We start from the raw sequence: 12,230 nt of genomic DNA, 5'->3' as shown, positions 1-12,230 counted from the left end.
TGATTTCCTTTGCCCATTTCCAAGTCTCCCACAATTTTTTCTTTGTTATTGTCAAAATTCATCCCAACATGCCAACAATGCAGAAAAACTCTTGCCACATTTACTTTATATGATCCAGCATTTTCCTGGTTCCTCTTCTTGCTCCATCTCTGATTCTTGCATCAGTTCCTGTTCATCTTTAGTTTTATTCAGCAAGATTTTGGCTGGGCCTTGTTCTATACAATCATAACCATTATGCTTCATTTTCTACTTACAGGATTTACTCTCGTACACATAACTCTAATGTCTATAATCCCCAGATTTGAACTTCATTTTTCTCCATTTCCCATGTTAACTAAGCCCTAGTTCAAATTCATCAATGAGCTAAACTAAACTTATTCTTTTTCCTTAACTACATATGGTCTATTCCCGTGTTCTCTTAGTTAATTTCTAATTGTCATGGAGGCATAAAGCATAGGGATCTTACATTCTACTCTCATTCCCACTCTCCTCCTCCATCAAACTGTGTTTCCTAGGCAGTCACATAAATAGCCACTCAGTCTCTTTCTCACATATCTTTCCTTTCTTAACAGCCTTTTCCCTGTTTCAAGCCCATACTGTTTTACCTGAACTGTGGATAAAACCTCCAAATCAGTATCTTATCTGTCTCTTCTAACATTTATCAGCTGTCAAAGTTTTATTTCTCCAAACAAGGTTCAAAGCTTTTCTGAATTGTTCCCACTTTCTGATCTGAATTCTTATATAACAGACAACTGTTTTTGAGAGTATCTGCCTACTTCCTACTCACTCTACTTCAATTACTATACTCCAAGCTGACTCCATCCATGAGACACACAATTCCTGCTAAGACAATCAGAGGCTCACAAAGATTTGTTCATGAAATGGTGCTAGAGGTACCAGAAATGTCATGAAACTTGTCGGGACTTCTGGGACAGATGCATAAGCTTTTTACTGCTCTGTTACTGTCACTGTTATATTTTACCACCAGAGGACAGTCTGTTTTGGAAGCAATGAAAAAATAAAGTTCAGGACACGTTTCAACCTAGCAGTTAGGATGCTGCCTAAGATGCTGGCGCTCCACATCAGAATACCTGGATTTGTTACCCAGTTCTGGCTTAGTGCTAATGCAGACCATGGAGCGAGGCTGTGAAGGATCAAATAACTGAGTTCCTGCCACCCATGTGAGAGACTTGAATTGAGTTCCTGGTTCCCAGCTTCCACCTGGCCCAGCCCCAGTCATGGAGCATTTGGAGAGTAAACTAGCAGATAGGAACACTCTCTTAGACTGTGTCTCTCTCTCTCAATCTCTCAAATAAATTTAAAAATCAAAGCATAATAATAACTAACCTTAGGGGGAGAATAAAAGGAATTTGATCCTGGTGTCATCTTCTGAGCCCTAGCATCAACGAATGGCTGAAACCAGTTTCCCTTGGATTGTTCAATTACATCTGCCAATAAACTCTCCTCTTATGAAAACCTGTTTTACTCAGGCAACCAACCAGCAACCAAAAGAGAGCTAAACAACACTTCCTATCTTTTCATTCATTATACAATTGAGTCACACCAGCCTCCTCACCAAAATACCATGCCCCTCCTTATGCTGTTTCTGCAATTTAGAATGTTTTTCCCTCTGCCTGAAATTCTCTTCCCTCCATTTTTTGCTTATTAAGATCCATTTCATACTTCAAGGCTCAGCTCAAATGCCTTGATGAAGGTCAAGGGGAACAATGATCTGTGAACTAGTAAAATAAGCTAGGCAAGGGTGAGTGTTTGGCATAGCAGATGGGACCCACTTGGAACGCCCACATTCCACGTCATGGAGGCTGAGTTTAGGTCCCAGCTCTGCTTCCAATTTCAGTTTCCTGCTAACACACAACCAGGGAGGTTTAGCAGGTAATGGCTCAAGTACTTGTGTCCTTGTCATCCACCTGGACCTATATTGAATCCCCAGCTTCATTGCAGGCATTCAGGGAGTGAACCAGCAGATGGAAGTTTTCTATTTCTGCCTCTCAAGTAGTTTAATAAAGAAAAGTTTGGCTATAAATGAACTGAGAAACACTAGTCTCAAGAGGGAGTAGACAGGCTAGGTTTTGTTCCTTTGTTATGAGTTTTTGTTTGTTTACAAAGCTTGACTCTAAGGATGTTTAAATGTTGACTAGAGACTAAAAAGATGAAGTTGAAAAAAAAATGTGAGGGTATAATAAAAAACAGGCAAAGTCTCTGAAATGGAGCACACAAAAGGAGTGGTTTTAAATTGAGGCAGCAACATCTCTTCCACCGAAATGGAAAACTAATACGGTGTTTTCCCCTAGAATTGAGGTCACATATTGTAAACAGTAGATGTAAACATAGGCTAAAAGGCAGATCTTGTATGCCAAGCTAAACAATTTGAGCATTATTAGAACAGTCAATAAGGAAATTAATAAAAGTCACTTAAACATAAAATTATTAACTCCATGGGGCCGGGCCCATGGCGCAGTAGGTTAAACCTCTGCCTGCGGCACTGGATCCCATATGGGCGTCGGTTTGAGTCCTGGCTGCTCCTCTTCCGATCTAGCTCTCTGCTATGGCTTGGGAAAGCAATAGAAGATAGCCCAAGTCCCTGGGCCCCTGCACCCGTGTGGGAGACCCAGAAGAAGCTCCTGGCTCCTGGCTTCGGATCAGCTCAGCTCCGGCCATTGCAACCATTTGGGGGATGAACCAACGGAAGGAGGAACTTTCTGTCTCTGCCTCTGTCTATAAATCTACCTCTCAAATAAATAAATAAATAAATCTTCAAAAAATTATTAACTCCAGGACACTATTTCATTTAATAAATAGTAATTGAGCTACTATTATAGAAAAAAAAGTCACTGAATTTGGTACTATGATTTTTTTTTTTTTTTTAGATTTATTTTATTCCTTTGAAAGTCAGTTAAAGACAGAGAGGGAAAGACACACACACACACACACACAGAATGAGAGAGAGAGAGAAAATTTCTATTCAACTGCTGGTTCAATTGCCAAATGGCCACAATGTTATTAGCCCCTGACCCCAATTTTAATTTCCTGCCAGTGCAGACCCTGGGAGGCAGCAGATGATGACCCAAATATTTGGTCCCTGCTACCCACACGGGAGATCCCGATTGGGTTTCTGACTTCTGCCTGGCCCAGCTAGAGCTGTTATTGATGTTTGAGAAGCGAACCAGTGGATGGGAGTTGTGTGTGTCCCTGGGCCTTGCGAATTGGGGAAAAAAAAAAAAAAAAAACAACATTGAATTTAGCATTTTGAGATCATTCATATTGTTTACAGTGGTATCATAGGCAAGAATCTCACTCAAGACTCATAATACTGGGCAAGTATTGTGGTGCAGAGGGTTAAACCACCGCCTGAGATGCCTGATCCTATAAAGAAACATGGGTTCAAACCCTGGCTGCTGTGCTTTCCATCCAGTATCTCGCCAATGCGCCTGGGAACGCAGCAGAAGACAGCCCAAGTGCTTGGGCTCCTGCACCCATGTGGGAGACCTGGATGAAGCTCCTGGCTTTGGGCTGGCCCAGCCCTGGCTCTTGAGGCCATTTGGGGAATGAACCAGCAGATGGAAGATCTCTCTTTCTCTCTCTCTCTCTGTAAATCTGCCTTTCAAATAAATAAATAAATAAATCTAGAAGGAAGAAAAAAATTGGGACCAGAGCCAGGATCTCAACCTAGTGACTCCAGTATGCAATGTAGGTGTCTTAACCCACTAGGCAAAACACCGCCCCTATATGCAATTTTTAATTTTGAGTCCTCATCTTACTCAACCTATCAACAATCATTTCATGTAGGCAAAACATTCTCTCTTTAAAATAATTTGTCTGCTTAGCTTCTATGTTTTCTTCTTACTTTTCTAGCAGCTTCTTCAGTCTCCTATACTGACTGTTTCACAGCTACACAATTTCTATTCATCACAAGCACTCAATGCTTAGATCACCTCTCTTTCCATCCCACACTTAATACTCTTATACAGTCTCTTGGCTCTCCTAGAATGTAGCTTCAATAGGGTAGAACTTAGCAGCTATTTTGTTTCTGCTGAGTCTCCCACACCTAAAACACTGTCTGGCATGTAGTAGATGTTTGACAAGTATTTGTTCAACAAATGGATAGGTTAATAGATATGCATCTATAAACTGATGACTCTCCAATTTATATTTCTTGCCTGGATTTATGTCCTGAATCCAGATATATCCATCTGCCTACTTTCTATCTTCACTTGGATGTCTAAAAAGCATCTCAAAGTCCAAAAGAGAACTCCAAACACAATCCCAAAGCCTTCCCCAATCAACTTTATTTTCTTAGCGAAGTGCAGCTCCATTCTTCTAATATCTCAAACGAAAATTTTTGAAATCATCCTTAACTCCTTTTCATCCTCTCACATACCTAAGCTGCCAACAAATACTGTGTATTCTGCCTTTAGAATACACACAGCATCTGACTACTTCTCGCCATTTCTACTGTTATCAAGCCATTATCACCTCTGACCTTGATGAATGCAACAGCCTTTTAACTGCTACTCCTAATTCTTGTCTATCTCTACCCTGTCAATTCAGTGTGTTCTCAGGACCACAATCAACAACTCATTTCTCAAGCTGAATTCAGATCATGTCACTTCTATTTATAATCCTGCAATTATTCTATTCCCACTTTGCTGAGTAAAAGCTCAAATCCTGTAACTGCTTATAAAGCTCTATTCAATCTGGCTCTATTACAACTCTGACCTCATCGCTACTACTTTTCCCTCAGTGTGCTCCATTCATACTGGCTTCCTCTGCTATGCCTTCCAAAGGTCAAGCACATTTCCACTTTAGAACTTTTTCTCCTATTGTTCCCTAACCTGAATGCTCTTCCCCCAGATATCTGCATCCCATCAACCCCTTCCATCTGCTCAACTGTCACTTTCCCTGTGATTGCCCCCTGAATAGTATATTTAAAATCACAACCCACCCCTATTCTTGCATTCATTTTTACTTCTCTCTGCTCTGCTTTTCTCCACAAACCTGATCACCGCCTAAAATACCGCGTATTTTACTTTCTGAGACATAACCTTGAAGAGCGCAAGACGTTTTATGTCCGTTTCATTTACGGCTATAAGCCTGGCATTTAAATCGGTGTCTGGCATGCAGAAAGCGATCAATAGTCTCTCTCCCGAACTAAAGCTTTCACTCTCACCGAGGGGCCTAACGATCACCTAGTCCGGTACATCAGGGAAAGATCATAAAGCGGCTCCAGGATTTCTTCCAGAGCACGGATCCCTAGAAGGATTGTACTTTGCCTAGAAAGAAAAACTGTACTTTGCCCAGTCAACCACAAGGAGGAGTTGAGAGGAAGAGTGGAGCTAAGAAGAACCAGACACTGTTTCCCTTGCTTTTCCAGCAGTAACCTCAAGGTGGAAGACAACTGGATTCGGAGCCGACTATACAGAATGAATGATTTTTCTCCATACTACGAGTGACCTAGGCACACATACACGTAACCATTAAACACCACAATCCTATCGAACGCCACAAAAAGGCTAAGGGAATCCATCCACAGGCTACTGAGGACCGGGAGGGTATTTCTTTAACTCCTCTCCATAAAGCCAGGCGAAGAGTTCCCAAGAGTGCTGAGCGAGAAGTTGGCAACGAGGGCCAAGGTGTTCCAGGTCATCGGTACCCTCCGACCGGAGGGCTATCAGGTGGATCCTATGGAACACCGGACGCACCCTACTACTCTCAATCGGTACAAGCAACGCGGTCGCACGTCTCCATTCTCCGATTCCGCCAATTCACGTAACTCCGGAACACCGGAATCCATTTCCCGAGGGCCGCCAACTCACCTCCACCTGTTGATGCCCACGTTGGAGGAGCCGGCGAACCAGGGGTCGAGGATGTAGACGCAGCGGATGGTGTCGGCGCCCTGAATGCATTCCTTCAGGGCGGGGTTGTCGTGGAGCCGAAGCCCCTTGCGAAACCAGTGCACGGCGTTCACCCCCATAGCCGGGGGGTGCGGGTCGTCGCCGACTTCCTCCAGCCAGAAACTCAAGGAAGGAGGGGCCGGCTCATAACCGACACCTTCGCTTCCAGGAGAATCGCCGCGCCCGAGGGGTGAGGAACGGGCGGCCGACCGGGCACGGGGGAAACTGAGTCCGAGGAGGGGGCTCGAGAGGGCGCGGGCGCCGGACGCGCAGCTGGACGATGAATGGAGGCTGCCCGATCGGCAGAGTCCGGCTGTGACGCCCTTCAGGCGCCGCCGCTCGCTGCAAGCGCCCGCAGGAGACGCATAACTTCCAGGGCCTCGGACCCCCGGAGCGTGAGTAAATTCCAGAAGCTCGAGCCGCCTCGACGGCCCGAGCAGGCGCCGACGGCCCCAGGAGGTTCGTCACGGAAACCTCGCCCCACCGAGGCGGCCGCTGTGGCGAAAACGACCCGCCTGAGGTGAACGCGAGGGGATTCAGCCCCTGTCGGCGACGCTGTCTCTCGGGCCGAGAGAGAGGAGGGAGAGCGAGAGACCGGACCGAAAACGGAGGACGAAGGCGGTGGTCGAGGCCGCTGGACGGCTGCCGGCCGGTCACCGGTCCCCGGTCCCGAGGCTGCCCGGGTGACTCCGCCACCGCCGCGCCGCGTCAGCGGCCTCGGCCCCGCCCCCGGCCCCTCATTGGAGGGCGCGCTCCCCACGTGACCACCGGCACCTCACGTTTCTGAAGTGTGTTTACTACACTAGCTGTGGCTGGGGAATCTGCTCGCATTTCAGACGCTTCCGGAGCGGCAGCAGTCCCCCGACCCCAGAATTCTCGGTGCTCGGTCAGACAGGGGGCTCCCTGCCTCTCTACCCCTTCCCTAGGCCGACTGGTTGCTGTCCGCTGGAGGCACCCAAGGCGGCCACAGGCCCCATGTGACGGGAGGCTTGGCCCCGCCCCCGGGGGCCGGGAGCGGCCGCCATTGGCTGGGGCTTGCTGAGACCCGGATGAGCACGGGGCTGCGGGGAGCTCGCGGGCGCGCGCTCTCCTCTGGCAGGCGCGCGTGCGCTCTCCCTGCGTTCCTGAGGAGAGGAGGGCGGGGCCGAGGAGCCGGCGCGCGCTCGGTTGTTCCTCGTGTGGGATTGGGGGGCGGGGGGGGGGCGGTCGACCGGTGTCCTCGGAGAGTTAACTGTGGATCCCAGAGGCGAGTTGGGGGCGGGGGGGACTGGAGGCGGAGGTACTGGGTGTTGGAGGGTGACAGTGTTCGGCTCCAGGTGGGTTTCAAGCACAAAACCGTGTGCCTCATCCAGGTGTAGCCGGAGAGCCTTGTGAGGGGCGTGTGGAGCTGGCGCCCCCGCCATTTTCGTGCCCTTGCACGTGGCCCTGGCGAAGAGGGGGCATCCCTGAGCCTCACGGAATTCAACAGCGTAGCAATCCTGCTCTTACACTCACTGTGGTCTCCAGGGCTTCGTGATTGGGACCTTCGTGTACTTGAGCCGGACCGTGCCTGATGGCGCTCTTACATTCACTCAACAGTTATTGCTCAAAGCACTGGAGATGAGCCGTTTGGCTCTTAACCTATTCATGTGCTACTTTTCCCTCTAAAACGCTTTTCTTGGGAATCGCTATTCCCTGCAGCCACCTTGGAGCTGCCTAATGTATTTCTACACATCGCTTACAGTCAGGCTCTGACGAAATGCTGCCTAATTTGTGCAAACAATCCATCTGCTAGAGCAGATTTTAGACCTCCCTGAGCTCTCCAAGCATGCATCTGATACATCAGCCCATCATTGTGAAAAATGTAATAGTACTTGTGATCATATAATGTCTCTGATTCCTTCCCAAGGCCAGAGTCTCTGTCTAGTTTATATTTTACATCACCAGTAGCCAGTACGGAACCTGACACACATCATTCAAATGTTTATTGAATAAATGAATGAGTGAATCCTGTAGCCACCAATGCATCTGGCAAAGTTAAAGGAAAGCCCGGTGGGCATTTGACATAGTGGTTAAGACCCTGGTTGGGTCCAATATCAGGCTTGGCTTAAGTCCTGGCTCCACTTACAACCCAGTTTCCTGCTAATATGCATCTGGGGAGGCAGCAAGTGATGGCTCAAGTTCATGGGTCACTGCCATCCTCATCAGAGACCTGATAGCTTCCCAGGTTCCTGGTCTTGGCCTGCGTGAGCCCTGGCTGTTGTGGGCATTTGGAAAGTGAAGGAGTAGATGGAAGATCTTTGTCTATATCTCTCTGCTTTTCAAACAAAATTTTAAAAATTACAAAGAATGGGGCAGGTGTTGTGATGTAGCAGGTTAGGCCTGTACTTGGGAATCCCATATCCCATCTAGAAGTGTAAATTCAAGTCTGGGCTAATCTGCTTCCAATCCAGCTTCCTGCTAATACTCAAAGGAAGACAGTGGAAGATGGCCCAAAGACTTGGGCCCCTGCTACTCAGGTGAGAGACCTGGGTGGAGTTCCTGGCTCCTAGCTTCAGTGTGACACAGCCCCAGCTTTTGCAGGCATTTGAAGAGTGAACCAGCAGATCGAAGAGCTCTTCTCTCTCTTTCACTCTGCCTTTGAAATAAATCCTTTTTTTTTTTTTAAGTTAATGCAGTGTTTTATGTTCATTTTAGGCAGTTTGAAAGTAGGCAGATTGTGTCAAAAGACAGAAATTGTTTCAAGCATCCAAATGAAATGGTGGGAGGTGGAGAGACTATTGATCCATGTAGAGTTGACTTATGTTTGTAGATTGTTCATTCAGTGATGCCGGATTTTTTTTAACAGACAGCTGTGTGTGGGTGTGTGTGTGTGTAACTTCCATGTAAACATAAAAGTACCAATTTATGATAAAAACGTCAGCATGGGTGATTGCATTTCTTAAATACTCAAGGGTTTTTTTGGCACGTAGATGGTTACGTTAATATATTTGCGTTTTGGGGGGGGAAGAGATTATCATTTAATAATAGCAGTGATTTGTAGAGCACCTATTATGCACTGTGTTCTTCCTATGGGTAATTATTAAGCATAATTTTAGATACAGTTTTTAATTATCATTTTATAAGTATTATTTTAACATATCTATGCCCATCTTGCTGGTGAAGAAACTAACATTCATAAACAGAAGTAGTAAAACCAGATGAAGGGGCCAGCGCTGTGGCGCAGCGGGTTAAAGCCCTGGCCTGAAGCGCTGGCATCCTATATGGGCACCGGTTCAAGACCCGGCTGCTCCACTTCCCATCCAGCTCTCTGCTATGGCCTGGGACAGCAGCAGAAAATGGCCCAAGTCCTTGGGCCTCTGCACCTACGTGGGAGACCCGGAAGAAGCTCCTGGCTCCCGGCTCCCAGCTCCCGGCTCCTGGCTTCGGATCAGTGCAGTTCTGGCCATTGCGGCCAATTGGGGAGTGAACCATTAGATGGAAGACCTCTCTCTCTCTCTGCCTCTCCTCTCTCTGTGTAACTCTGACTTTCAAGTAAAATAAATAAATCTTTGGCTTTTCATCTGTTTTTTTTTTTTTAATCATATCTGAATCCAAATCTCTTTCACATCCCTCGTGGATACTCCCTCTTCTTTTCAGAGTGAATATTACGTATGAAGGGGGAAGGAAGGGATGGGAAACATTGTCAGGAATTATTTGTGAAATTCTGTTTGGCTCCAACATCAGGATGGAAGTAGAAAGAGTGGGAACTATAAGGAAGAGACTGGGTCATATCTCAGCTCACCGTTAGTTAGTTCATGATCTTGAACAAGCCATCTAGGCCTTCTTGGTCTAATTGCTCTGTAAAATGAGGGGATTGAGCTAGGGGGTTTCTAACTTTTCCATGCTGTTTTAAAATTCAGCAACCAGAGTCCTGCCCTGGGGTCAAGAATATCTGAGAAGAGTTCTGTTAAACATTCTTTTAACTGCCAACAATGTTAGAAAAATCAATATCTGTCTGATTTCAAGAGCAGCCTTGATAAAAGTACATCGACTCTAAATTGAAAGCTGATGGTCTCTCTTAACCTCATCTTGTAAAGGTGATTTTTGGCATGTGTTATCAATACATAAATAATGGAATAGACAGCCCAACCAACTAATTCTTGAAGTGATAGGCATATTGACTGAGTGCTCCAAACTAGAGTCTTTGGGGAATTGAATTTAAATGTGTTAAAGGATAGTTATTTTTGAAAAGGTCTTCAAAAATTTATGGAAAATATGTATTATGAAAAACTGCATGGATCCCAAAATGTTTTTGTGCCAAAATAAATAACAAATTAGTAAATTGAACACGTGAGTCTCTGTCTCTGTCTCTGTCTCTGTCTCTGTCTCTCTCTCTCTCTCTCTCACACACACACACACATACACACAGATCTTCCATCTGCTAGTACACTGACCGAATTCCTAAAAATGGCTGAGGCTGGACAGGGCCAAAGCCAGGAACCTGGAACTCCATCTGGGTTTCCCATGTCAGTGGCAAGGGTTCAAGTAAGTGGGCCATCTTCCACTACTTTCCTAGGTACATTAGCAGGGCGCTGGATCAGCAGCAGAGCAGCTGGGACTTGAACCAGTGTTCCAATATGGGATGCGGCATCAAAAGCAGTGGCCTTAATCCAGCGTGCCAAAGGCTAGCCAAGCTTGAATATGCTTTCTCCCTACCGAAATTGAGATTATCATTCAAACCCTAATGGAAAAGTGTTGAGAGACTGTGTGGCCTTTAAGAGTAATTATGCCAGGGGGGTTTCACTCTAAAGAAGGGATTAATGTAGTTCTCTCAAGAGTGAGTTAATTATCTCAACTCGATTATGATAAAGCAAGCTTATGTTCTATCTTTTCCTCATATGCTGCTCACATGTACTCCCATGTGATGTCATCCACCATGTTATGACATCATGTGAAGCCCTTACCAGGTGCAGCCACCCAGCCTTGAACTTCCCTGTTTTGTTTATAAAGTGCCAAATCTTAGGTATTCTGTTGTAACAGAGGAAAATGGACTAAGAAGATTGGTACTGAGGGGGCTGGCACAGTGGCACAGCGGGTTAATACCCTGGCCTGAGGCACCAGCATCCCATATGCATGCTGGTTCAAGACCCAGCTGCTCCACTTTTGATCCAGCTCTCTGCTGTGGCCTGGGAAAGCAGTGGAAGATGGCCCAGATCCTTGGGCCCCTGCACCCATGTGGGAGACCCATAGGAAGCTCCTGGCTCCTGGCTTCAGATCCACACAGCTCCAGCAGTAGTGGCCAATTGGGGAGTGGACCATCGGATGGAAGACTCTCTCTCTCTCTCTCTCTCTCTCTGCCTCTCCTCTCTCTGTGTAACTCTGACTTTCAAATAAATAAATAAATATACAAGATTGGTACTGAGAAGTGGAGTGTTGCTAAAAGAATACTTGAGAATATGGAAGTGGCTTTAGTTTAGAAGCAGGAATAGTTTGGAGGAGCAGCTTAGAAAAAGCCTAGAATGTTAGGGTGGGCTGGGAATTTGTCCTAGCAGTTAAAATGCCTGCATCCCACATCAGAATACCTGGGTTTAATCCTGGCTGAGTTCCTGATTCCAGCATTCCTGCTAGTCTGCACCCTGAGAGGCAGCAGGTGATGACTTTGGGTCCCTGCCACCCACCTGGGAGAACTGGGTTGAGTTCTAGCTCCTGGCTTTGGCCTGGCCCAACCCAAGATGTTATAGGCATTTGGGGAGTCAAACAGTGACTGGATGTTTTCTGTGCCTCTGCCTTTGGAAGAAGAGAAAGAGGAAGGAAGGGAGGGAGGGAGGGAGAGGGAGGGAGGGAGGAAGGGAAGGGAGGGAGGGAGAGAGGAAGAAAGGAGAGAGGGAGGGAGGGAGAGAGGTGGGGGAGGAACGAAGGGCCTAAATGCCATAAACGGAGCACTAAATGGTCATTCTGGTGAGAGCTCAGTAGACAGGAAGACTCGGGAAAGTCTGAAACAGTGATTCCTTAAGTGATCCTGACCAGAATTTTGACAGATGAACCACAAAGACCATGCTATTGGGGTCTCAGGTAGAAATGAGGAATTGTGTTGGAAACTTGCGTAAGAGTCGTCCTGTCAACAGTTGAAAAGAACTTGGCTGCATTGTGCCCATGCCTTAGGGCCTAATGGAAGATAGAACTTAAGAGTGATGAATTAGTATATGTGGCAGAAGAAAATGTCTAAGCAAAATGCAAGAGGGGCTGCATGATTATTTTTAACAGCTGACACGGATTCAGGAGCAAAAGAATGACCTAAGGGCATAATTCATAATTAAAAAGGAAGCTGAGCATAAAAATGTGGACAAGTGGCAGCCA

General features: G+C 46.4%; 1 protein-coding gene across 2 annotated transcripts in view; it reads right to left on the bottom strand.

The window, feature by feature from the left end:
* The window catches only part of CRY1 (cryptochrome circadian regulator 1), a 78,910-nt gene extending 72,342 nt beyond the window's left edge, over positions 1-6,568 (bottom strand). Inside the window, exon 1 of one of the 2 annotated variants that reach the window (XM_062202967.1) lies at positions 5,835-6,568. In XM_062202967.1, the coding sequence (XP_062058951.1) occupies positions 5,835-5,992 (158 nt within the window). In that variant the 5' untranslated portion in view covers positions 5,993-6,568. The remainder of the gene's footprint in view (positions 1-5,834) is intronic. The other variant, XM_062202966.1, reaches the window with a different exon arrangement.
* Positions 6,569-12,230: the final 5,662 nt, after the last annotated feature.

This window comes from Lepus europaeus, chromosome 10, assembly GCF_033115175.1.
Source record: "Lepus europaeus isolate LE1 chromosome 10, mLepTim1.pri, whole genome shotgun sequence".
In the NCBI taxonomy this organism is placed as follows: domain Eukaryota; kingdom Metazoa; phylum Chordata; class Mammalia; order Lagomorpha; family Leporidae; genus Lepus; species Lepus europaeus.
The sequence above is the reverse complement of the archived record's forward strand: the minus strand, read 5'-3'. Positions and strand labels throughout refer to the sequence as shown.